The 25,340-nt window shown below is 42.2% G+C and overlaps 1 protein-coding gene across 1 annotated transcript in view; it reads right to left on the bottom strand.

Moving 5' to 3' along the window:
- The window catches only part of LOC106565379 (lysyl oxidase homolog 2A), a 44,436-nt gene extending 21,355 nt beyond the window's left edge, over positions 1-23,081 (bottom strand). The window contains exons 1-3 of the mRNA XM_014132425.3: positions 22,908-23,081; positions 18,100-18,439; positions 16,570-16,745 (exon numbers count right to left, since the gene is read on the bottom strand). Of these exons, the coding sequence (XP_013987900.1) occupies positions 16,570-16,745; positions 18,100-18,394 (471 nt within the window). The 5' untranslated portion in view covers positions 18,395-18,439; positions 22,908-23,081. The remainder of the gene's footprint in view (positions 1-16,569; positions 16,746-18,099; positions 18,440-22,907) is intronic.
- Positions 23,082-25,340: the final 2,259 nt, after the last annotated feature.

Here is a 25,340-nt window from a genome sequence, read left to right on the forward strand (position 1 = left end):
TATTTTGTATGCTCAAAAAGATTAGAAATTATATTATTTTATACGAATACAACTGCTCAGAGAAAGAGATTTTGTTTAACATGTAATCTTTTTTTCTCCTCAAAAAGGTAGTGGTTCAAAATGATTGACACCCCTTTTTTTTAATACCTCACCTTGCGGATAATAGCACTGAGCCTTTTTCAAAAATGTTTTATGAGATTAGAGACCATGTTGGGAGGGATCTTAGACCATTCCTCCATACAGAATCTTTCCAGATCCTTGGTATCCTTCATATATGCTTATTGGCTGCCCTCTTCAGTTCAAACCACAGGTTTTCAATGCATCCAGAGACTGTTAATTAACCATTTCTTTGTGGATTTTGATGTTGTGCTTGGGGTTATTGTCTTCATAGCCACCGGGAAGTAGTTTGGGGGTGGGGGTGCTGCGATTATTTTTTCCACGGGGGGGGGGGGCTGATTTTTTTTGTCTTGTCTTGCTTGAAGATCGACATGTGGCCAAGTTTCAGCCTCCTGGCAAAGGGAATCATGTCCTTGTACTGGTTAAAGTTCATAAAGGAAAACCACTCAAAAACGATCTTTTAGTATTTGTTTCATTAGTCCATTGTTGATATAGTCCCAAAATGGTTTTCATGTCAGCAATCACATTTTCAAGATACATAACTTTCAAAATACAGAAATAAAGACGGTATGCACCATAAGTTAAACAGTTGAAGTCGGAAGTTTACATACACTTAGGTTAGAGTCATGAAAACTCGTTTTTCAACCACTCCACAAATTTCTTATTAACAAACAATAGTTTTGGCAAGTCGGTTAGGACATCTACTTTGTGCATGACACAAGTCATTTTTCCAACAATTGTTTACAGACAGATTATTTCACTTATAACTCACTGTATCACAATTCCAGTGGGTCAGAAGTTTACATACACTAAGTTGACTGTGCCTTTAAACAGCTTGGAAAATTCCAGAAAATTATGTCATGGCTTTAGACGCTTCTGATAGGCTAATTGACATCATTTGAGTCAATTGGAGGTGTACCTGTGGATATATTTCAAGGCCTACCTTCAAACTCAGTGCCTCTTTGCTTAACATCATGGGAAAATCTAAATAAATCAGCCAAGACCTCAGAAAAACAATTGTAGACCTCCACACGTCTGGTTCATCCTTGGGAGCAATTTCCAAACGCCTGAAGGTACCACATTCATCTGTACAACAATAGAACGCAAGTATAAACACCATGGTACCACGCAGCCATCATACCGCTCAGAAAGGAGACGTGTTCTACCTCCTAGAGATGAACGTACTTTGGTGCGAAAAGTGCAAATCAATCCCAGAACAACAGCAAAGGACCTTGTGAAGATGCTGGAGGAAACAGGTACAAAAGTATCTATATCCACAGTAAAACGAGTTCTATATTGACATAACCTGAAAGGCTGCTCAGCAAGGAAGAAGCCACTGTTTGGCCATAATGACCATCGTTATGTTTGGAGGAAAAAGGGGGAAGCTTGCAAGCCGAAGAACACCATCCCAACCGTGAAGCATGGGGGTGGCAGCATTATGTTGTGGGGGTGCTTTGCTGCAGGAGGGACTGGTGCACTTCACAAAATAGATGGCATCATGAGGGGGGAAATTTATGTGGGTATATTGAAGCAGCATCTCAAGACATCAGTCAGGAAGTTAAAGTTTGGTCGCAAATGGGTCTTCCAAATGGACAATGACCCCAAGCATACTTCCAAAGTTGTGGAAAAATGGCTTAAGGACAACAAAGTCAAGGTATTAGAATGGCCATCACAAAGGCCAGACCTCAAGCCTATAGAACATTTGTGGGCAGAACAAAAAGCGTGTGCGAGCAAGGAGGCCTACAAACTTGACTCAGTTACACCGGCTCTGTCAGGAGGAATGGGCCAAAATTCAGGTTGTGGAAGGCTACCAGAAGTTGACCCAAGTTAAACAATACTAATTGTGATGAAAGAAATAAAAGCTGAAATAAAAGCTGAAATAAATCATTCTCGCTAGTATTATTCTGACATTTCACATTCTTAAAATAAAGTGGTGATCCTAACTGACCTAAGACATGGACTTTTTACTAGGATTAAATGTCAGGAATTGTGAAAAACTGAGTTTAAATGTATTTGGCTAAGGTGTATGTAAACTTCCGACTTCAACTGTAAATCTTGAAAACTTGAATGCTGACATGCAACACATTTTGGGACAATATCAACAATGGACTAATAAAACAAATACCAAAATATTGTTTTGTGGGGCCTCAGGACCTGTGGAAGGAAGCAAAATAGCCCCATAACGTAAAGAATCTACCACCATATTCTACAGTAGGTATGAGGTTCTTTTCTGCTCATGCATTCTCATTTCGACGCCAAACCCATCACTGGTGTATGTGGCCAAAGAACTCTCTTTTCACATCATCCAACTTAATGTTAATGCCTGGAGTTTGCTAAAATGCATTGGCACTTGGATTAGAACCGGTGCTTTGGTCAGATGACATGAAAATTGAACTCTTTGGCCACGCACACCAGTGGTGGGTTTGGTGTCGAAATGAGAATGCATAAGCAGAAAAGAACCCCATACCTACTGTAAAAATATGGCAACCTCGTCTCAGAGCATTTTGTATGATTCTGTACGTAAATCCGTGATACTCAATTTACTATGATATGTTATATTTCGTATGGTTGTATTCATTTGTGGATGTCCATCATCCATATCGTATGATAGCTAGGTGGCTAATGTTAGCTAGGTGGCTAACGCTAACGTTAGATAGGTGGCTAACTTTAGCTAGGCTAGGGGTTAGGGTTAAGGTTAGGAGTTAGGTTAAAGGGTTATGGTAAAGGTTAGGGGAAGGGTTAGCTAACATACTGAGTACTTGCAAAGTAGCTCAAAAGTAGTAAGTACTTGCAAAGTTGCTTATTAGCTAAAATGCTAAAGTTGTCCATGATGAGATTTGAAAACACAACTTTTGAGTTGCTAGATGTTTGCGTTATACACCCACCCATCTATTCATCCAAGCACAAGTAACATTCTGTCTTATGTAAGCATACCACATTTGTATTATTATTTATTTAACCTTTATGTAACAAGGCAAGTCAGTTAAAAACAAATTCTTATTTACAATGACGGCCTACCCTGGCCAAACACTAACGCAGATGACGCTGGGCCAATAGTGCGCCGCCCTATGGGACTCCCAATCACAGCCGGTTGTGATACAGCCTGGAATCAAACCAGGGTCTGTAGTGACGCCTCTAGCACTGAGATGCAGTGCCTTAGACCGCTGTGCCATACGGGAGCCAAATGTAACATATCTTACTAATTTGAGTGTCCCAGATTTATATATACTATTTTATGTGGAGTCTATGAGACCAGGGTGAACATGGTGGTGGATCTTTGATGTTATGGGGCTATTTCGCTTCCACTGGTCCTGGGGCTCTTGTTACGGTCAACGGCATCATGAACTTTACCCAGTACCAGGACATTTTAACTAAAAACCTGATTGCCTCTGCCAAGAGGCTGAGACTTGGCCGCAAATGGATCTTCCAGCAACCCCATGCACACATCAAAATCCACAAATAAATAGTTAATTGATGACAAAATCTATATTTCGCAATGTCCATCTCAGTCTCCGGACCTGAAACACATTGAAAACCTGTGGTTTGAATTGAAGAGGGCAGTCCATAACCGCAGACGAAGGATATCAAGGATCTGGAAGGATTCTGTATGGAGGAATGGTCTAAGATCCCTCCCAATGTGTTCTCCAACTCATAAAACATTTTAGAAAAAGGCTCAGTGCCGTTATCCTCACAAGGTGAGGTTTTGAAAGGTATTGAAAACACGGGAGTTAATAATCTACCGTTTGAGATTTTTTTCATTACTTGTTAAACAAAATCTCTTTCTCTGAGCATTATATTAATATAAAATAATATAATTTCCGAGTTTTTTTGAGCATACAATATAGCTCAGTATTGGAATTATTTATTTTATACAGTCATTTTTGCTCATCTTTTTAACTTGTTATAGATAGGGGGCAGTATTTTCACGGCCGGATAAAAAACGTACCCGATTTAATCTGGTTATTACTCCTGCCCAGAAACTAGAATATGTAGCTTTGGATAGAAAACACTCCAAAGTTTCTAAAACTGTTTGAATGGTGTCTGTGAGTATAACAGAACTCAAATGGCAGGCCAAAACCTGAGAAGATTCTGTACAGGAAGTACCCTGTCTGACCATTTCTTGGCCTTCTTTGTCATCTCTATCCAAAACAAAGGATCTCTGCTGTAACGTGACACTTTCTAAGGCTCCCATAGGCTCTCAGAAGGCGCCAGAACGTTGAATGATGACTGCAGTTACTGGCTGAAAAACAGTAGCGCATTTGGTAAGTGGTCGATCTGAGAACAATGAGACGGGTGTGCGCATGCACGTGAAGAGTCCATTTTACTTTTTCAGTCTTTGAACGAAAACAACGACTCCCGGTCGGAATATTATCGCTAATTTACGAGAAAAATCGCATAAAAATAGATTTTAAACAGCGTTTGACATGCTTCGAAGTACGGTAATGGAATATTTAAAAGAAAATTGTCACGATACGCGTCCCCGCGTCACCCTTCGGATAGTGTCTTGAACGCACGAACAAAACGCCGCTATTTGGTTATAACTATGGATTATTTGGAACCAAACCAACATTTGTTGTTGAAGTAGAAGTCCTGGGAGTGCATTCTGACAAAGAAAAGCAAAGATAATCCAATTTTTCTTATAGTAAATCTGAGTTTGAGTAAATCTGAGTACCAAACTTGGTGGGTGTCAAATTAGCTAGCCCGTGATGGCGAGCTATCTACTCAGAATATTGCAAAATGTGCTTTCACCTTAAAGCTATTTTAAAATCGGACACCGCGATTGTATCTATAATTCTTAAAATAATTGTTATGTTTTTTTGTGAACGTTTATCGTGAGTAATTTAGTAAATTCACCGGAAGTGTTCGGTGGGAATGCTAGTTCTGAACGTCACATGCTAATGTAAAAAGCTGGTTTTTGATATAAATATGAACTTGATTGAACAAAACATGCATGTATTGTATAACATAATGTCCTAGGAGTGTCATCTGATGAAGATCATCAAAGGTTAGTGCTGCATTTAGCTGGGGTTTTGGTTTTTGTGACATTATATGCTAGCTTGAAAAATGGGTGTCTGATTATTTCTGGCTGGGTACTCTGCTGACATAATCTAATGTTTTGCTTTCGTTGTAAAGCCTTTTTGAAATCGGACAGTGTGGTTAGATAAAGGAGAGTCTTGTCTTTAAAATGGTGTAAAATAGTCATATGTTTGAAAAATTGAAGTTTTCAGATTTTCGAGGAGTTTGTATTTCACGCCACGCCCTATCATTGGATATTGGAGTGGTGTTCCGCTAGCGGAACGTCTAGATGTAAGAAGGGTGTCAATATTTTCGAACCCAATTGTATATGAAACTTGTTATCAAATATATTATTAGTCTTATCATCATTATTTGTATGTTGCACACATACACACCTTGAGCTAATACCAGGAGGAATCTATCTAACAAGGGGAGTCTTTTTAGCAACAGAATCTTCAGAGCTAGCAGCAGTTTGACCCCTAGCCCTTAGGCCTAGGCAGTCCTGTAGTGTAAATAAACTGAGGCTGAAAACCTGCACAATGACTTCCACAGGCTGTTGTTTCCTCATCTCATTTACAATTTTTCCTATGATAAAAACAGAACATAAGGTCAAGGTTGTTTATGAGTGCAACATGCCAAGCATGGATGAACACATGGGAAACAACACCATTGCCTGCTAGCTGCGCATCATCATTTGGAGGATATACTAAACCTTAAATGATTTGGTACAGCTGTCGAACATGAGACGTTAGGGAAGGCGGTAAGTGAGGACATTCTGTTCCGATTGCCACCGAGGGAAACAACCGTCTAATACACGTTCCTTGTTCTTCAGCCAAATATGCAACATTCCTTTCTCCCTTCGCTCACGAGGCTCCTCTGAAGCCTGTCTCAAACTCTCCAACTCCACCGTATCACAGAGAATTTTGAAAACACCTTTGTTTGCCCGGTTGCAACCTTTGCCTGCCACCCCCCCGTAGCTGTATATGGACCTCAGAGGTCTGCTGCTAGGCAGTCTGTTGACAGTATGTTTGGCCGGGAGCAACAGACAAAATCGTAATCGACATCTGGAGAGTGTTAGCAGCTGCTGCTTCGCTCTTTTTATGGAAGGACTTCACATCATGTGTTGTCATAACTCAGAAGTACTTGGGGGAAGACCTCTCGGTCAATACCTGCAATGACTCGGGAAAGAACTAATCAAAACCTGCAAAGACTTTACACTCTTAGGGACGATTTCCCAAACACAGATTAAGCCTAGAACTGGATTAAAAAGCACTTTTAATTGAGATTCTCCATTGAGAATGATTTTTTGTCCGGGACTAAGCTTAATCTGGGTCCAGGAAACAACCCCCTTAAGGCTTGGTCTCACCATAGTCTTCAAAATAGTTAATATTGCATGGGTGTTGGTGTGTGATAAACATATACTTACACAGCAAAATGATATCTGTAAATTGAACACTCTGGGTACTTTTGAAGTGTGTTTATGTGAGAATCACCAGAAAGTGTTGAATTTACACTTTTCAAAGTGTTATCCTTTGAACATTGATACTTTCCAACACCAGGCTTGCACCAGGCTTGCGAAATCAGGCTTGCAAGTCACATTATGCTGGCTTGCAAAGTGATGTGCAATTCCTATTGGAATCCAGCCAGAGTGGGGATATCCAATATTTGGAATTTGTATTCACCCACAACCTGCATTCAGAATGACTGCCAGGTTGGGAAGACTAAAACATGAGATTACCTTAAGCATCTAAACTCAAACAACCATTTCAGTAAAGGGTGCAATAAATCCATATAACAGATTTGATTAGCTTAGAAGAATGTATGTTATTTATATTTGATTAGCATAAGATTAATTAATCAATCAATGTACATGCAAAAACATAGATTTTGAAAGAAACAATACAAAAGAGCTAACTGCAATAGAGCATGCTGGGAAATATGATAATGATGGGCATGATTTTGGTTTAAAACTGGTTATTAACACCAACACTGTGGTTCTTTTACACCAATAAGTGGTAATTTAACACTTACAGAGTTAATGTAACACCTGAATTGACACTAGAAATATTCAGCTGAAAAATCAACACTAGGTAACACTGGGCAATTTGACACCCTGATGGAAGAAAAGTATTTTTTAACAGCTTAAAAAGCAACACCAGCTGGCGTTCAGTTCGTTCATAGTAACACGAAGTAACACCACATCAACACCAAAACTGCTTACACCAGGATATGAACACTGACGATTTTGCTTTGTAGCATCATACGATACATGGCCCATATCGTGTATAATAAGACCCATGGAATATCCCTCCACATCGAGACGTACCTCCCAGCTAACCGTCTGAGACCCAACTCCCTAGGCCACCTTGGCGATTGGTTCCACGTGTGGCAAGCCATTATCCCCACGTGCATGTGAACTATTGCGTGAGCAGCTGTCCTTGTTGAATCATGGCGTTAGTTAGCTAATGATAAACAACGCTTCCTGCCCACCTCCTAATGTTTGGGTCTGAAGAGAGAAGCCCCCACTAGATGACTTCATTCAGTTCATTCTTTGGCTTCATCCTTTGGCTTCTTGGAGGAACCAAACAGAGGACAAACAGACCTACAGTATACAAAGCAGAGACCAAATATCACACAATGACTCCTACTAAGATATACAACACTAGCGTAAGCACAAGCCGATTCTCATTAGCGACATAGCACAGCAGAGCTGAGTCATGCACAGTATCCATCTAGTTCCATTGTCAAAACATGGCTGACACTGACCAAAAAAGGTCAACATGATGTGGCACCAAAGAAAGGCTAATGTCGCTGACAGGAAATAGCTAAATGACCGGGGTCAAAGCAAAGCGTCCGGGACTAGTCTGATGGTCTGGGATGCTCTGCTTGGATAGAACTAACACATACAAGGAGAATCTGCCTGGAGCAGAACTGAACAACTGAGATGATTTATAAGGACTAAATGCTAGGAGAACCATGAAAGTCCCAGTGTGAAGTGAGATGGACGAAATGGTCATAAGCTACTATATCATGACATTTAAGTTTTGCGTAATTAACAAAAAAATATGTCTGTGAAACAATCATCAGAAGATTACAATAATTCAGTGTCTTTCCACCGAAAGAGCATTGATTTATTTCAAATGACGGAAAGACAACTTTTAGTCACCTGCAGTACTCATGTCTTTAATATGGACAACCTATCATTGTGGTAAAGGCTTAATTTAATTGCCAGATCTGTGTGGTCTTGTTCTTTTTTGACAGCTAACTAGTGTAAAGTACGCACAGATACATGCATACACACACACACACACACACACACACACACACACACACACACACACACACACACACACACACACACACACACACACACACACACACACACACACACACACACACACACACACACACACACACACACACACACACACACACACACACACACACACACACACAACACACATACACACAACAAACAAGCCTTTGACAAGCAGAGAACCCCCAAAACACTCAAAGACATTTCTAAATAGTGCTTTTTTGTTTTTACTTTTAGCTTCAGGACAGGCTAGAGCATTACAAGATAGGAATATCTCTGATAGAATATGAATAACTGAATTAGCATGTAACACGGGTTTGTCTGGTCGGGTCTAACTAGGCTACATAAAGACATATTGACACAGTCAGGTGATGGCGTGACCTGGTCGGAAACCCTGAATAGAATACCACTTCATCCCATGAATGAATGGAAGACAGTCAGTCACAGGAGCTGCTTGTGCCTGTTTCTGACGCAAGGTCAGGCCTGGTGAAGGGTCGAAATGACACCTTTTCCCATTCCACTCCCATTCCACTCCCCTGCTAGTTGAAAGACTGGTCAGTCCAGGGAAATATTGACAGGGTGGGGACAGTTAGCTGTAATAACACCCATAGAAAGGTAAACAAACAGGGCACAAATAAACAGCGGGTGCCATATCCTTGTAAAGCAGGCATCTAGGTATTAAAAGAACAGGGTAAAGTTTGAGGATGGGGATTCATCTATTGAACTAGCTTTGCCCATTTAGATTCCACGCTAAAGCTTATGAATGATTCCTGAAGCATCTATATAGGCCTTATAAAAGGCGTATGAAGGCTTCATTAAGCCTTGAAAGTAGTAAATGTCATGACCACGTGTCCTATTTCACTGCCTCTCGTCCTCTACTCTCCATTTTCAAATAAAATCGTATTTGTCACATGCGCCGAATAAAACAGGTGTAGACCTTACAGTGAAATGCTTACTTACAAGCCCTTAACCAACAATGCTTTAAGAAGTTAATTAAAAAAATAAGTGTTAAGTGAAAAATAGATAAGTACCTTTTTTTTATTTAAATAAAGTAATAAATAATTAAACAGCAGCAGTAAAATAACAAGCGAGGCTATATACAGAGGGTACCGGTACAGAGTCAATGTGCGGGGGCACCGGTTAGTTGAGGTATTTGAGGTAATATGTACATGTAGGTAGAGTTAAAGTGATTATGCATAGATGATAAACAGAGAGTAGCAGCAGCGTAAAAGAGGGGTTTGGGTAGCCTTTTGATTAGCTGTTCAGGAGTCTTATGGTTTGGGGTTAGAAGCTGTTAAGAAGCCTTTTGGACCTCGACTTGGCGCTCCGGTACCGCTTGCCGTCCGGTAGCAGAGAAAACAGTCTATGACTAGGCTGGCTGGAGTCTTTGACAATTTTTAGGGCCTTCCTCTGACACCAACTGATATAGAGGTCCTGGATGGCAGGAAGCTTGGCCCCAGCTTCCTCATCCTTTCTCACGGTGTTGGCCATTTAATGAGAAAGATACACAGAGATCTGAGACGTCCTCCAGAGCCTTGTTATCTTATGAAGCCTAGTGAAAACACAGAAACTGAGGGAGAATCCACTGAAATTTTAAACCGGGCAACACTGCCAATTCTCTAGTCTAGCGAAGTATGTGGCATTTGACTATCCTGCTGCTCTCAACTGCTAACTGTTAAAAAGATAAACCACAGACTGGCCTTTCAGCTTTAGATGGCTTTAAACTCTTATTTCAATTCAAACACATTCAAGGGAAACACAAACACTACTGGATGAGCTAGGCTCACATAAACGGCCATACTCATGCTATTCCTCGCTCCTGTCGGACCGCAGGAGTTTTAGATTAGTGTTGAAGTGTCCCATGTTAAAACAGAAATGCCTCCCTCCTCCCTTTAGGTATATAAATCCCACGCAGACTTTCCGTCTGGCACAGAGGTGCTTTCATTAACGTGACGGGATGGGATGGTTTTCCCCCTGTGTGTGCGCACGTGTGTGTGTGTGCGCCAGTGTGTTATATACACTGTCGTTATCTCCTCCACACCAGTCAGAGTCTGGTTCTCTGTGAGTCACCTGGTTAGCATCCCAGATGTCAGAGAGGAGGTCGTTACCGTGGTTACGCCAGAAAGAAGGGCGTATTGTGGTAAAGTCATCAGGCCACAGACCAACCATAGCTCAGTGGGCTAGAATGTCTCTGGTTTCCTGTTGTAGGCAAATGTGAGAGCACTAATGGAAGATTTAACATGTGGCCCACCTGTGTCACGTCTGTTGACATTCTATGATGTCACGTTTCCATCCCACCGCAAAACCTGTTTCTCTGTGAGTTCAGGGCATTCCAAGTCAAAACTTAGTGTGATCCCTAAACTTAGCTAAGGCTGTTTTCAACTCCCAGCGAACTGTCAAAATCAATACAGATACAGTCAAACTTGAGTTAAACTAAACTCGAGCTTTAGTGTTGTGGACATGCTGATTGAAGTCACACAGACCCTCTCAATGAACAAACATTACCAATGAAATGTGTCTCTGTTGGTGCTAAGTGAACTGAACTTTCCCTACAGGAACTCGTGATCTTCCTGTCCGGGTTGGCACCCCCCTTGGGTTCGTGACATGGGGGAGATCTTTGTGGGCTATACTCGGCCTTGTCTCCCTCTACCGTACCTGCTGTCTCTAACTCTGAATGATCGGTTATGAAAAGCCAACTGACATTTACTCCTGAGGTGCTGACCTGTTGCACCCTCTACAACCCCTGTGATTATTATTATCTGACCCTGCTGGTCATCTATGAACGTTTGAACATCTTGGCCATGTTCTGTTATAATCTTATGTTATAATCTCCACCCGGCACACATTTGATTGAAATTTGATTGATTCATCTTTACAATCACAGTCTAGACCTTTTAAGGCAGGGATCATGAACTAGATTCAGCCACAGGCCGATTTTTTCTTGCGTGGATGGTCGGGGGGCCAGAACATATTTACAAATAATTTGTAGACTGCAAATTAACTGAAAGAAGCCCAAACAGATATAATGTTTGACTAAAACATAATAATTTAAAATCTTGCTTACATTTGTATATGATCACGTTTCTCTCTATTATGCATGTGAATCCTTGATTTCTTTAATTAAAATCCCTTGGCGCTGATTTCCTGGTGTTTTTACAGTCTTTTATGTCCAACAACGAAAAAAAATGAAAATGAAAAAAATATATATTTGATTGTTTTTCTCAGAAAACATGGGGGGCCAAATAAAACCACCTGCAGCCTAATTCGGTGTGCGGGCCACCAGTTGGAAAACCCTGTTTTAAGGGAACCCCTTCTGCTTGTCTGGCTAGAATGTGATATCATGGAAACTAGGTTTAACGAAATGATTTACTGTAAGTAGGGCTGTGGCGGTCATGACATTTTGTCAGCTGGTTATTGTCATGCAAATTACTGCCGGTCTCACGGTAATGGTAGCCGGCTAGTGACGGCTATTTAACAGTCTGATGGCCTTGAGATAGAAGCTGTTTTTCAGTGTCTCGATCCCAGCTTTGATGCACCTGTACTGATCTCGCATTCTGGATGGTAGCGGGTTGAAAAGGCCGTAGCTTGTGTGGTTGATGTCCTTGATGATCTTTTTGGCCTTCCTGTGACATCGGGTGCTGTAGGTGTCCTGGAGGTTAGGCAGTGTGCCCACGGTGATGCGTTGGGCAGACCGCACCACCCTCTGGAGAGCCCTGCGTTTGTGGGCACTGCAGTTGCCGTACCAGGTGGTGATACAGCCCGACAGGATGCTCTCAATTGTGCATCTGTAAAAGTTTGAGAGGGTCTTAGGGGCCAAGCAATTTTTTCAGCCTTCTGAGGTTGAAGTGACGCTGTTGCGCCTTCTTCACCACACTGTCTGTGTGGGTGGACCATTTCAGATTGTCAGTGATGTGTACGCTGAGGAACTTGAAGCTTTTCACCTTCTCCACTGCGGTCCCGTTGATGTGGATAGGGGCGTGCTCTCTCTGCTGTTTCCTGAAGTCCACGATCAGCTCCTTCGCTTTGTTGACGTTGAGGGAGAGGTTATTTTCCTGGCACCACTCCGCCAGGGCCCTCGCCTCCTCCCTGTAGGCTGTCTCGTCATTGTTGGTAATCAGGCCTACAACTGTTGTGTCGTCTGCAAACTTGAGGATTGAGTTGGAGGCATGCGTGGCCACGCAGTCATGGGTGAACAGGGAGTACAGGAGAGGGCTGAGCACTCACCCTTGTGAGGCCCCTGTGTTGAGGATCAATAAAGTGGAGATGTTGTTTCCTACCTTCACCACCTGGGGCGGTCTGTCAGGAAGTCCAATACCCAGTTGCACAGGGCGGGGTTAAGACCCAGGGCCTCGAGCTTAATAATGAGCTTGGAGGGTACTATGGTGTTGAAGGCTGAGCTATAGTCAATGAACAGCATTCTTACATAGGTATTCCTCTTGTCCAGACGGGATAGGGCAGTGTGCAGTGCGATGGCGATTGCATGGTCTGTGGATCTATTGGGGCGGTATGCAAATTGAATTAGGTCCAGGGTGTCAGTTAAGGTAGAGGTGATATGATCCTTGACTAGTCTCTCAAAGCACTTCTTGATGACAGAAGTGAGTGCTACGGGTGATAGTCATTTAGTTCAGTTACCTTTGCTTTCTTGGGTACAGGAACAATGGTAGACATCTTGAAGCATGTGGGGACAGCAGACTGAGATAGGAAGAGATTGAATATGTCCGTAAACACTCCAGCCAGCTGGTCTGTGCATGCTCTGAGGATGAGGCTAGGGATGCCGTCTGGGCCGGCAGCCTTGCGAGGGTTAACACGTTTAAATGTCTTACTCACGTCGGCCACGGAGAACGAGAGCCCACAGTCCTTGAGAGCGGACCGTGTCGATGGCACTGTGTTATCCTCAAAGCGGGTGAAGAAGGTGTTTAGCTTGTCCAGGAGCAAGACGTCGGTGTCCGCAACGTGGCTGGTTTTCACTTTGTAATCTGTGATTGTCTGTAGACCCTGCAACATACGTCTCGTGTCCGAGCCGTACAATTGCAACTCCACTTTGTCTCTGTACTGACGTTTTGCCTGTTTGATTGCCTTATGGAGGGAATAACTACACTGTTTCTATTCAAACATATTTCCAGTCACCTTGCCATGGTTAAATGCAGTGGTTCGTGCTTTCAGTTTTGAGCGAATACTGCCGTTTATCCACGGTTTCTGATTTGGGTAGGTTTTAATAATCACAGTGGGAACAACATCCCCTAAACACTTCCTGATGAACTCAGTCACTGTGTCCGTGTATATATCAATGTTATTATCCGAGGCTACCCAGAACATATCCCAGTCCACGTGATCAAAACATTCTTGAAGCATAGATTCCGATTGGTCAGACCAGCGTTGAATAGACCTTAGCACGGGTACTTCCTGTTTGAGTTTCTGCCTATAGAAAGGGATGAGCAAAAGGAGTCATTACCTGGGTTGCCGAAGGGAGGGCGGGGGAGGGCCTTGTAGGCATCCTGGAAGTTGGAGTAGCAATGGTTGAGTGTTTTAGCAGCCCGAGTACTACATGTTAACAGAACTTCGGTCGCGTTTTCCTGAAATTTGCTTTGTTAAAATCCCCAGCTACAATAAATGCGGCTTCAGGATACGTGGTTTCCAGTTTCCAGTTTGCACAAAGTCCAGTGTAGTTCCTTCAGGGGCGTCATTGTATCGGCTTGAGGGGGAATATACACGGCTATGACTATAACCGAAAATAATTATCTTGGCAGGTAATACGGTCGGCATTTAATTGTGAGGTATTCTAGGTCGGGTGAACAAAAGGACTTGAGTTTCTGTACGTTATCACAATCACACCATGAGTAGTTAATCATGAAACATACAGCCCCGTCTTTCTTCTTCCCAGAGAGTTCTTTATTCCTGTCTGCGTGATGTACTGAGAACCCAGCTGGCTGTATGGATAGGGACAGTATATCCAGAGAGAGCCATGATTCTGTGAAACAGAGTGTTACAGTTCCTGATGTCTCTCTGGAAGGAGATCCTCGCCCTGAGCTTGTCTACTTTATTGGCCAGAGACTGAACATTAGCAAGTAATATACTCAGAAGCGGTGGATGGTGTGTGCTCCTCCTGAGTCGGACTAGAAGTCCACTCTGAATACCTCTTCTCTGCCAACGGCGTCTTGGATCAGCTTCTGGGATAAGTTAAATTGCCCTGGGGGGTACAAACAAAGGATCCAATTCGGGAAAGTCGTATTCCTGGTCGTAATGCTGGTGAGTTACCACCACTCTGCTATCCAAAAGTTAGTTCCGGCTGTATGTAATAACACAAAAAATGTTCTGGGCTAATAATGTAAAAAATAACACACAAAAAAATGAAATACTGCAAAGTTGCTTAGGTGCTAGAAACAGCTAGAAGCAGAGCTGCCATGTCTGTTGGCGCCATCTTCATTTAGCAGACAAGGTATGTTTATAAGTCCCGTGCCATTATGTTATATTATTTTATAGTAAGAAGAATATAATTGCAACTAGCGGAATAAAATAGAAAGGATATTTTTGCCCTTCCGGAACGAGTGCACATATGAAGTGGCTATGTTGAGCGTAAAAGTGATCATTTGAAACAGGTCCTTTATGCTAGATTTAGAGTTATTTTGAATCTTTAGTTGTGAATGATACAAACCTTAGAATGTCTTAGAAATCAAAACATATATGGGCTGCATGGTGCGACTATAAGCTAGTGATGATTTGGGAAAGTAGCAAAAAAGCTTGCGCTCTGTTCCCTGCCTCAGGTTGCACACGCTGTTCTCTCATCAAGCGATCATATTTCACCAATCAGATAATACTTAATTTAATCTCATCTTTACTAAAATGTCAAGTGAGTTTCAATTTAGAATGGCCTATTATCAAATGGGCGGGAACAGGGGCAGGGGGGAAAAAACATGTTATCCGTATGCACTTGAATAGTGAATGGAGGCCGCTTTCCCATGGTTCATTTTTCATTCATGCGGGGAAGGCTACTCCGGTTTATAGCGGAGTATGTGCTTAATATAAGCAGCTGAGAAATAAATAAAGTAGCAGCTGGGATCCTTCTCTTTCTAGTGGCAATCATCAAAACTCTTCTTTCACACGGGATTGCATATAGAAATGTCTGGGTTTATAAGAGCACTTATTTCAGTCTACGCATCAAACACTGTTTGAGGAGCATGCAGCCTCTTTCTGTGCGACAGGTGATACTCCGCCCAAACTCTGTATGCCATGGGCTCTCCAACCCTGTTCCTGCAACTACCCAGTGCTTAATTTGTGAAGCGAAGTGAAATCTGTTTTGGAACATCGATAGTAACATGTTTTCACAACTAAACATATTTCATGAAACAGTTGGCCCTCAATTTTCTTCTGCTGTGCGTAATATGAGGTAGGCTATTAGACATTATTTGAATTCAGTTTTTTGGGGGAGGGCTAATATGCTGTATAGGTGTTTTGAATGAATCATCACCTTAGAAAGCGCTGTCCATTTCGTTGGTTTGGCTTTGAAACAACATCCACAACGACCATGTTTTCCACTCAGTTCCAACCCGTTTTTTTTTTTTTACTTCTTTCTTCAAATTGATCATCACAGTGAGGTGATTTTTAAAGAATCATACTGTTTTGATGATGTGTTTGATGTGATTTTCAATTGCATTTATGTCAGAGTGGTTAGAGGGACCATAGAGCCCTGGGTACCAGGCCATTAGCGACCAGATGGTCGTTAACAAGTTGGGTACTACCAGCGCATGTCCAGAGCGCATAAAAGGAGATTACCGTGACTCAAAGGTCACATGGAATTCGACTGCGGTCATGACTGCCTGTGTGGCCGGCAATACGGTCACCGCAACCGTACTGTAACTGTAAGACATTTCCACACTAGATCTCTGATATCAAGGAATTATTACTGTTTATTATTCAAACTTCAAAACACATATTCTCATCTGTCCTGCATTGCTGTGAAATTGCTACACAAGCACCTTAACAGCATCCAATCAAAGCAAAGATGCAATCATGTCGATGGCGTGTGTGCGCGGCCATGCGTACATACTTGTGTGCATTTCCATGTGTGTGTGTGTGCATTTTTCTATGTGCTCACACGTGTGTCTGTATGTTTTAAGGCTTACTTCCACATTGTCGGTGAGGGTACTGATGAATTTGAAGCCGGGGATTCGTCTCTGGCTACACACCACTCCCACGTCCTCAGAGTGTTTGCAGTCGGAAACTCCGAAGCCATTGGACTCACACTGGGCTAGGGTTCTCTCTAGTCCCGAACAGTGGACGTTGTCCAACCAGATCCGGCCTACAAACAATGGGGGACAGAGACATATTCTCTGATGACCACACATGAAGGTAAGGGGACCCTCTCCGTTCTCCATTCTCAACACCCTATATCCATTTTAGGCTTCAACAGACAACACCTTTGGGTAACAATTTGGGCCTGTCTAGTTATCAACTTTCAATGTACAGTATATTCTCCATTGAACATTATTTTAAGTCCAGGACTAGGCTTAATGAGTTCATGACAACTCACCTATTGCTTAGGTTAGATTGACTACTTCATGCAAGAAATAAGTGTTACAGAATTCCAGTTGCCGTCACTTGTAAAAAAACTAACATTTATGGCTCTTTAGACTAATCTAAATGGTCTACTGTTCTCTTCAGATTCTGATAGGGCTTATTAACTTAGCCTTTTGAGATTTTAAATGTTGCAGAATTGCTCCTGGAATGTTGGGCCTATGCTGGTGGATATCCACACCTTATTCCTATGTTACCTGTGAAAAAAAAAGTCTAGCTTTCCCAGCGAACAACTCTTCAGTCTACATATTTCAAGATCAAGAAATCATCTGGGCACATGCAGTGAACTGACATTATATGACTTCTATCTCAGCAGCTCAGAACAGAATGTGATTTGTCCTATGGAAATCCCGGGACTAATGCAGCACATTTCCCCTGTCTTGGACCCTAATCCCTCAAAAAGCAATGTTTAACCCATTGCAGTCTATCTGATACACACCAATCAAACCCTACGTGAGGAAAACGATTGGCAACTGGAAACACACTAAGCCAGACGCACAGACATAATCTGATCATCCCACTTGTCTTGAAGATCTCTAGTACAGTCATATGTCTAATTACTTTCCCAACTCCATAATTCTGACTGAATGTTGTAAATGAAACAGTATGTATGGAGTTGAATGAAGCTCCGGCTGCTCTCTATAAAAGCTAGATGATTGATGTTATTAACACAACCGCCCCTTGTTAATGACTCGTGTTGCCATTGAGACTTCGTCTCCTTGCTATGCTAATCATAGTTCCTGCAAAGAGTGACTACTCTTTACTCTATCTCACCTATGTGTCTTCCGGTTGTAATAGAACAGGTTAAAAGCGTTGGGCCAGTAACCGAAAGGTCGCTGTTTTAATCACCAAGCCGACTAGGTGAAAAATCTGTCGATGTGCCCTTGAGCAAGGCACTTAACCCTCATTGCTCCTGTAAGTCACTCTGGATAAGAGCGACTCCCCTTTCTGGGATACATGTATTTGTTTCAAAATATATAATTTCTCTGAACAATCCCTTTAAGTAAAGTCTTAATGGTCAGAGTGGATTTCAGATTCCAACATGTTACTGAACCATCTCTTCTCCCTGTGTTCCTTACCTTCTCCCTTGCCATACTTGGAAGAAGGAGACCAGGATACAGCCTCCACGTAGCCCAACTCTCTACACACGACGTTGGCTGCATGGATGGAGAAGTCATCGTCGCACACCGTGCCCCACTCTCCATTATAGTTGACTTCAACCCGGCCCTCGTAGTGCTTGTGTTTGTCCCCTGCCAGACGCAGCTGGATGATGGGGGTGCCAGGGGGTAGTTTGGTATCCAACTGGGCCTGGCAAAGTACCCACACACAGAGAAGCGTGGCCAGGCGGCACAGGAGAGAGCAAGGAGACGGCATTGCTAGGAATGGGCAGGGAACTCACCACACTGTACTGTAGGCCACCTGGAGGAGGGAGACACAGACCAGAGTGACCAATGAATGACTGCCATAAGCAATGTGATGTATTATGTCGTGGGTATTTAACTTAATTTAGGAAACTTTTGCGGGCCACATCAAATCGACTCGTGGGCCAGATTTGGACCACAGGCCGCCAGTTGAAGACCATTGTAATATGCTATGGGTTGCAGAAATATATATATATATATATATTTTACAGCTTTTAACAATTGAGGGATTTCTGAAATGATTGAACATCTACTCTATACCAACAGAAAACAGACACATATTCAATGGACCGCTACAGTTTGAGTGGTGAGTGGTTTGAGTCAAGCACTCAGCATGCGTTTTGCATTTTATCGGACAGAAATAAGTCTTCTTGTATTTTGAGCATCATACTGAGCATCATACATCAAATCATTAGAGACGGACTATTTGGCAGACATTCAACCTCACAGCCTTCTCCAGCAATCTAGAATTAACCACAATTCCAGGCCAGGGTAGACTGAGAAATGTTGGAGGATTGGGGATGGTGGATGCAAAACAAATCTCTCGCGGTGAGCAATGTTCACAGCAGAGGAGAGATTTTTAGTTTCATGGATAGATACAGTAGATGGGTGGATCGATTGATAGATAGATAGATCGGTGGGTGGATGGATGGGAAGATTTCCCCATTCAGTTCAAAGTCCACAATACACCATAATACAGTTTAGAGAAAACAAATCGACTGCTGCTTCTATGTCATGGCAATGTAACTGCTTTGCTTCACCATTTACTGACAGAGGTTTGTGTAGGGTTGTCAGCAGTGCAGGCTTTTCTCCTGTTGCTGGGCTGAAGGGAACGGCATGCCCCAGACGGAACTCAACTTTGGGGGCCTAATGCGTTTCACATGTGGTTGTGTTTTGCATGCTCCTATGTTTTAATCTCTGCCTGGGCCGGAGATCCTACTACCCCTCAGGGCTGTGGAACCAGCCCTGCACTTAAGCCCCATCCTAGGGGCAACTAACCCTGTCGACGTCATGGTAAAGACAAACAAACTGCTGAGGTAGCAAACTTGGGGGAGCAATGGTCAAAATGATCAGCCTTAATTAATCAAATACTCATAAATATCTTTGTTTTCCCTTAATATTATATATAACCCGGACCACGGCCGGCCCGCTCATTAGGCAGGATTAGGTGGCTGTCTATGACGGCAGATTGACGAGGCGGAATTTTCTGAGCTAAACTGACCAAGACGCACCTCAAACAACGACACATAAAACATCACATAATTCTGCCCAAAAACAATGACAATTTCTCTCAACCAGTGGGATATGGGCTTTTTAGGTGAGCTCTAATGCCGCCCTGTGATAAACAGTGGCCACTTTGTCAAAGGCAGGGGCACAAGATATTTAGCTTGCCCATTCCCAGCGCGCCGCTGCGGCGCTCCACCAACGTTCCATCAAAAAAATATTCTAACATAAATCACGTAGCAGATATAGGATATGGTAGAACGAGTATGTGGCCTTTTCTGTAGTCTACAGGCTGGAGGTAAAATGTACGACAATGTAATGAGATGGACACTTTTTACATCATGCAGGTGTCTCTGATCAAATAGCCTAACCTAAATGGCGCCCAATCAAATAGAAAATGCACTGTAACATTAACAAACAACATATCCTAAAAGCAGGACAGGTAAAAGTAAAATGGACAATATGGAATGGACAATCACAACTGTTGTCCAGGAGTTTCACACCATTGTCATGATCAGTGGTTTCAAGTTTGTATAGGTCAATTTTTGACCAGCTGATCATAGCGAAAAATAAAATACTTCTGCATTTCCCAGTGTGTAAACACATTGCAAATAGGCTCACAATAACTCCTGATAAAGTTGGGTAGCTGATATTCCGAGCTTAAATAGCTAAATTGATTAGTCACAGGAATCAGGACTAATAAAGCCAATGAAAAAGCCAGTTTTACAAATGGTGGGTCTACCACATGGATGGGCATTTATAAAATACAAAAGTATGTGGACACCCCTTCAAATTTGTGGATTCGGCCATACCCGTTGCTGACAGGTGTATACAATCGAGCACGCAGCCATGCAATCTCCATAGACAAACATTGGCAGTAGAATTTCCTTACTGAAGAGCTCAGTGACTTTCAATGAGGCACCGTCATAGGATGTGACATCAGTTGGTCAAATTTCTGCCCTGCTAGAGCTGCCCCGGCCAACTGTAAGTGCTGTTATTGTGAAGTGGACACATCTAGGAGCAACAACAGCTCAACCGTTGAATTGGTAGGCCACACAAGCTCACCGAACAGGACCGCTGAGTGCTGAAACACGTAATGCATAAAAATCGTCTGTCCTCTTCAACCAATTGTTGCCCGCACGACTAGCATCACTACTCTGGACTTAGAATATGTGGACATCTACAAATACCTAGGTGTCTGGTTAGACTGTAAACTCTCCTTCCAGACTCACATTAAGCATCTCCAATCCGAAATTACATCTAGAATCGGCTTCCTATTTCACATCGAAGCCTCCTTCACTCATGCTGCCAAACATACCCTCGTAAAACTGACTATCCTACCGATCCTCGACTTCGGCGATGTCATTTACAAAATAGTCTCCAACACTCTACTCAGCAAATTGGATGCAGTCTATCACGGGGCCATCCGTTTTGTCACCAAAGCCCCATATACTACCCACCACTGCGAGCTGTATGCTCTCGTTGGCTGGCCCTCACTACAAATTTGTCGCCAAACCCACTGGCTCCAGGTCATCTATAAGTCTTTGCTAGGTAAAGCCCCACCTTATCTCAGCTCACTGGTCACCATAGCAACACCCACCCGTAGTACGCACTCCAGCAGGAAAATTTCACTGGTCATCCCCAAAGCCAACACTTCCTTTGGCCGCCTTCCTTACAGTTCTCTTCTGCCAATGACTGGAACGAATTGCAAAAATCACTGAAGCTGGAGTCTGATATCTCCCTCTCTAACTTTAAGCATCAGCTGTCAGAGCAGCTTACCAATCACTGTACCTGTACACAGCCAATCTGTAAATAGCACACCCAACTACCTCATCCCCATATTGTTATTTATCCTCTTGCTCTTTGCACCCCAGTATCTCTACTTGCACATCATCTGCACATCTATCACTTCAGTGTTAATGCTAAATTGTAATTATTTCACCTCTATTTATTGCCTTACCTCCCTACTATTCTACATTTGCACACACTGTACATAGATTTGTCTATTGTGTTATTAACGGTACGCTTGTTTATGCGTAACTCTGTGTTGTTGTTTTTGTCACACTGCTTTGTTTTATCTTGGCCAGGTCACAGTTGTAAATGAGAACTTGTTCTCAACTGGCCTACCTGGTTAAATAAAGGTGAAATAAAAAATAAAATACATTTTTGTCTCATCTGACCATAGCACTCGGTTCAACCCAAGTGCCAATGTCATTTAACAAACTCCAGGCGTTTACATTTGTTGGTCGCTTTCAATAAAATTTGAAAAATCTGTCAACCCTTCCAAAGAGCCTATTGGCATGGAGGTGGCATCTAATTGTAGATTCAGAGACTTGATGACCCCAAGTTGATACCCAGTTCTGTATTTCTCCAACTGTGGCCCTTGGATTTTCCTTTGCCTCCTGAACCATTTTCCTCACTGTGTGTGGGGACAAGATACACGTCCGTCCTTTTCCAACAAGTCTACCACTGTTCCAGTGATTTTAAACTGAGATTAAAAAAAATTTAAGTAGAATTTTGACAACTATCTTTTTTTGTATTTCTTTGTATTACTTGTTAAACAAAATCACTTCCTTTGAGCAATTGTATTAGTGTAAAATAATATAATTTCCCCAAAATTTTTGCCAAACAATATAGCTTAGTATTTGTATTATTTACAAATACTAAGTATTTGTATTATTATTTTATACAGTCTTTATCAAGGGGGACAATCATTTTGGAGTGGACTGTAAATACCTCAAGCAGTAAAGAACAACTATCAAAGCCTCGGCATCCATTTTCCAGCATAAGGCAGACAAAGATAAGTCTTTGTCATTAGCAGATAATGATATTTTTCTCCCAAAATAAAAACAAATTAGACAGGCCCAACCACTAGACTAAAAGTAGACCAGCCCTTCTGGCATTTGCCTAAAATGCCAGATGGCCAGTCCCCCCCTGCTCAACTACACAAAGCAAGTTATGGCAAGGGTAGAGAGTTTCCTAAAGTTGACTTGGATAGCTATTAGCGTACTAGGGGGTAACTAGCCCCACTTAAGAACAATGTCTAATTGCTGACACAAAAAAGCAACAAAACAAAAAAATTATTGGGCGAATAAACTATAGAGGGAAATAAATGGCTACAGTTTACACTTTATTTAGTTATTTCATGAACTGTACCGGGTAACTTCAAGATTTTCCCGTTATTTCATGAAAATGCTCTGCATCTGGAACAGCTATAATGTGCATAGAAAAGACCCACTTACTTGAAGAAATGCCGAAGATGACCTCGCGCCAAAAAGAGCAGCGTTTCAATCGAATTGGGCTTCTCAATGTCTAGGCTGCAGCAGTGATGTCGTCAAGCCTTCACTCCGGTCGTTCCTCGAAACGTTCTCCTCTCTTAATATCTATGGAAGCGGAGTCCTGCAGCCATGACGTCTTCGGCATCCTTCCCGCCCCCTTGTCCACAGGAGGGTTATGAAACAACTGAACTTGGCTTGTTGTGGCACTAGTATGAAGTTCTGCCAGTTGCTAGGGGAAGAAAACAACATTTCCACCAAAACAAATAGGTGATATTTCCATAAAGGCTTGCTAAATTGATCCCCATAAAATAGACTTTACATTGCACCAGACAATATAAAAGACTAGTAGGCATAGGCCTGCCCTACATCACAGGCTACATAAGCTACAAACACATTCTCTCACCTCAATGAGCCTAATATTAGAATACTTTCCAGCAGCTTAAAAACAATGACAATTCCAGAAGTGTAAACAATATCCTGTGAACAATAAGCTTCTGAAGTGACAAACCCTGGATGTACATTTTACATTTTAGTAGACACTCCTATCCAGAGCAACTTACAGTAGTGAATGTATACATTTCAGACATTTCATATATTTCATACATTTTTCCCGTACTGGTCCCCCGTGGGAATCAAACCCACAACCCAGGCTTGCAAACACCATGCTCTACCAACAGATCCACACGGTACCTCATGTAGATCTGGGAAATGTGATGGAAGTTTTTAACATAAAGACCGATGCTTGAGATAGATTGGCTGCCTAGCACCTCACTCTGTTGAGTTTCTCAGGTGTCTGACTCTCTGACTTTAAAATACATCATTTCATCCTGATCTGTCAATGATCCTGTGTGTGTGCGTGCGTGCGTGTGTGTGTGCGTGGGTGTGTGAGAGTGTGTGTGTGTGTCAATAGCAGGTGATATCATGTATTCCACTCGAGTGCTTTCACCATTTTACCATGCCAGATCTGTGATTTCCTCACGGAAGGAAAGTATTCAAATGCTATTCAAACAGGACCATAGAGTGAGCCTACTCTATCCTGAAGTTGATATTGCCGTGCTGTTCCCCCATCAAGTGGCCAACAGAGAGTAGGCCCCTGCAGGAGTGTGATCATACCCAATACAGACCTTGGCTGTGAATTCCTTTTAATAAAAAATTGATAAAATACAATGAAAAATATTTTCTCAAGCAATCTAAGTGGAGTCAGCCTGCATATTGGGTTGGTGTTTAAAGGGTAAAATATTTTGGATATTAATTATCATTAAAAAATATATATATATTATACACCCAGAACTTTACCTGTCATCATTTATTGCTGGTATTATGGAATCCAAAGTTCAGTTGTAGAAGGCCAGCGAAGGACACCTAAAAGGCCAAAGAGCTACATTGTACTTCAGAGGTGCACAAACAACTTTTCTCAAGCTGCCTTCAAGAACAGAAATAAAGATATTTCAGTGATTTGATGTCCTGATGTTCTAGTTGTGATTCCAAACCACAAGGCAAGGACCCAACTAATGATGAAAACATGAAATGTATTGTCTGATTCTAGTAGGATAGCACAAGAAGGAAAGCTTTCTGCACAATGGAGACAAGGACTTGATCTAGTGCAACATTGTCACAATCTCTACCTAGATAGAGCACAGCCTACAAACAAAAAAATTGATAGGGATTATTATTCTAGTAAAGTAAATACAAGAAAAGGCTAAATTAGTAAACAGTGGTGTGGTACTTAGGCCAAGGTGTCAGTTTGTTTCACTGGACTGTGTGCTTGGGTTTATTGATACAGCATTGACAAAGCACTTCACTTGCAACAGTTTGTATCACTGAGCTTGAATCAGAGAAACAAAGAATTCACTACATGAATGGCAACCAGAACTCCCAATAGAAATGTTATATAAAAGGTCATACTTATTCCCAAATGATCCCTATCAAGACTGTTCCATAAGCACGTTTTTATTGGTAATTGTATTGTGCTTCATTGAACTTTGCTTCAACTGCTGTGTTTTATGACTATTATATCGCTGTCTGTATTATTGATTCACTTTAACATACGCTGCATGTCTTTGTTTAGGCTTAAAGAGGCTCACTAGGGAGAGAGGGAAGGGGGACAGAAAGGGGAAACCTAGTCAGTTGGACAACTGAATGCATTCAACTGAAATGTGTCTTCCGCATTTAACCCAACCCCTCTGAATCAGAGAGGTGCTGCAATAATCAACATCCATGTTTTCGGCGCCTGCGGAACAGTGGGTTAACTGCCTTGCTCAGGGGCAGAACGACCGATTTCTACCTTGTCAGCTCAGGGATTCGATCCAGCAACCTTTCGGTTACTGGCCCGAACACTGCCTCTGATGAGTCTCTGTGGGGTTGAGAGAGGACGGGGCACTGCCTCTAAGATGAATC

Source organism: Salmo salar, chromosome 12 (genome assembly GCF_965601325.2).
Source record: "Salmo salar chromosome 12, fSalSal1, whole genome shotgun sequence".
Lineage (NCBI taxonomy): Eukaryota > Metazoa > Chordata > Actinopteri > Salmoniformes > Salmonidae > Salmo > Salmo salar.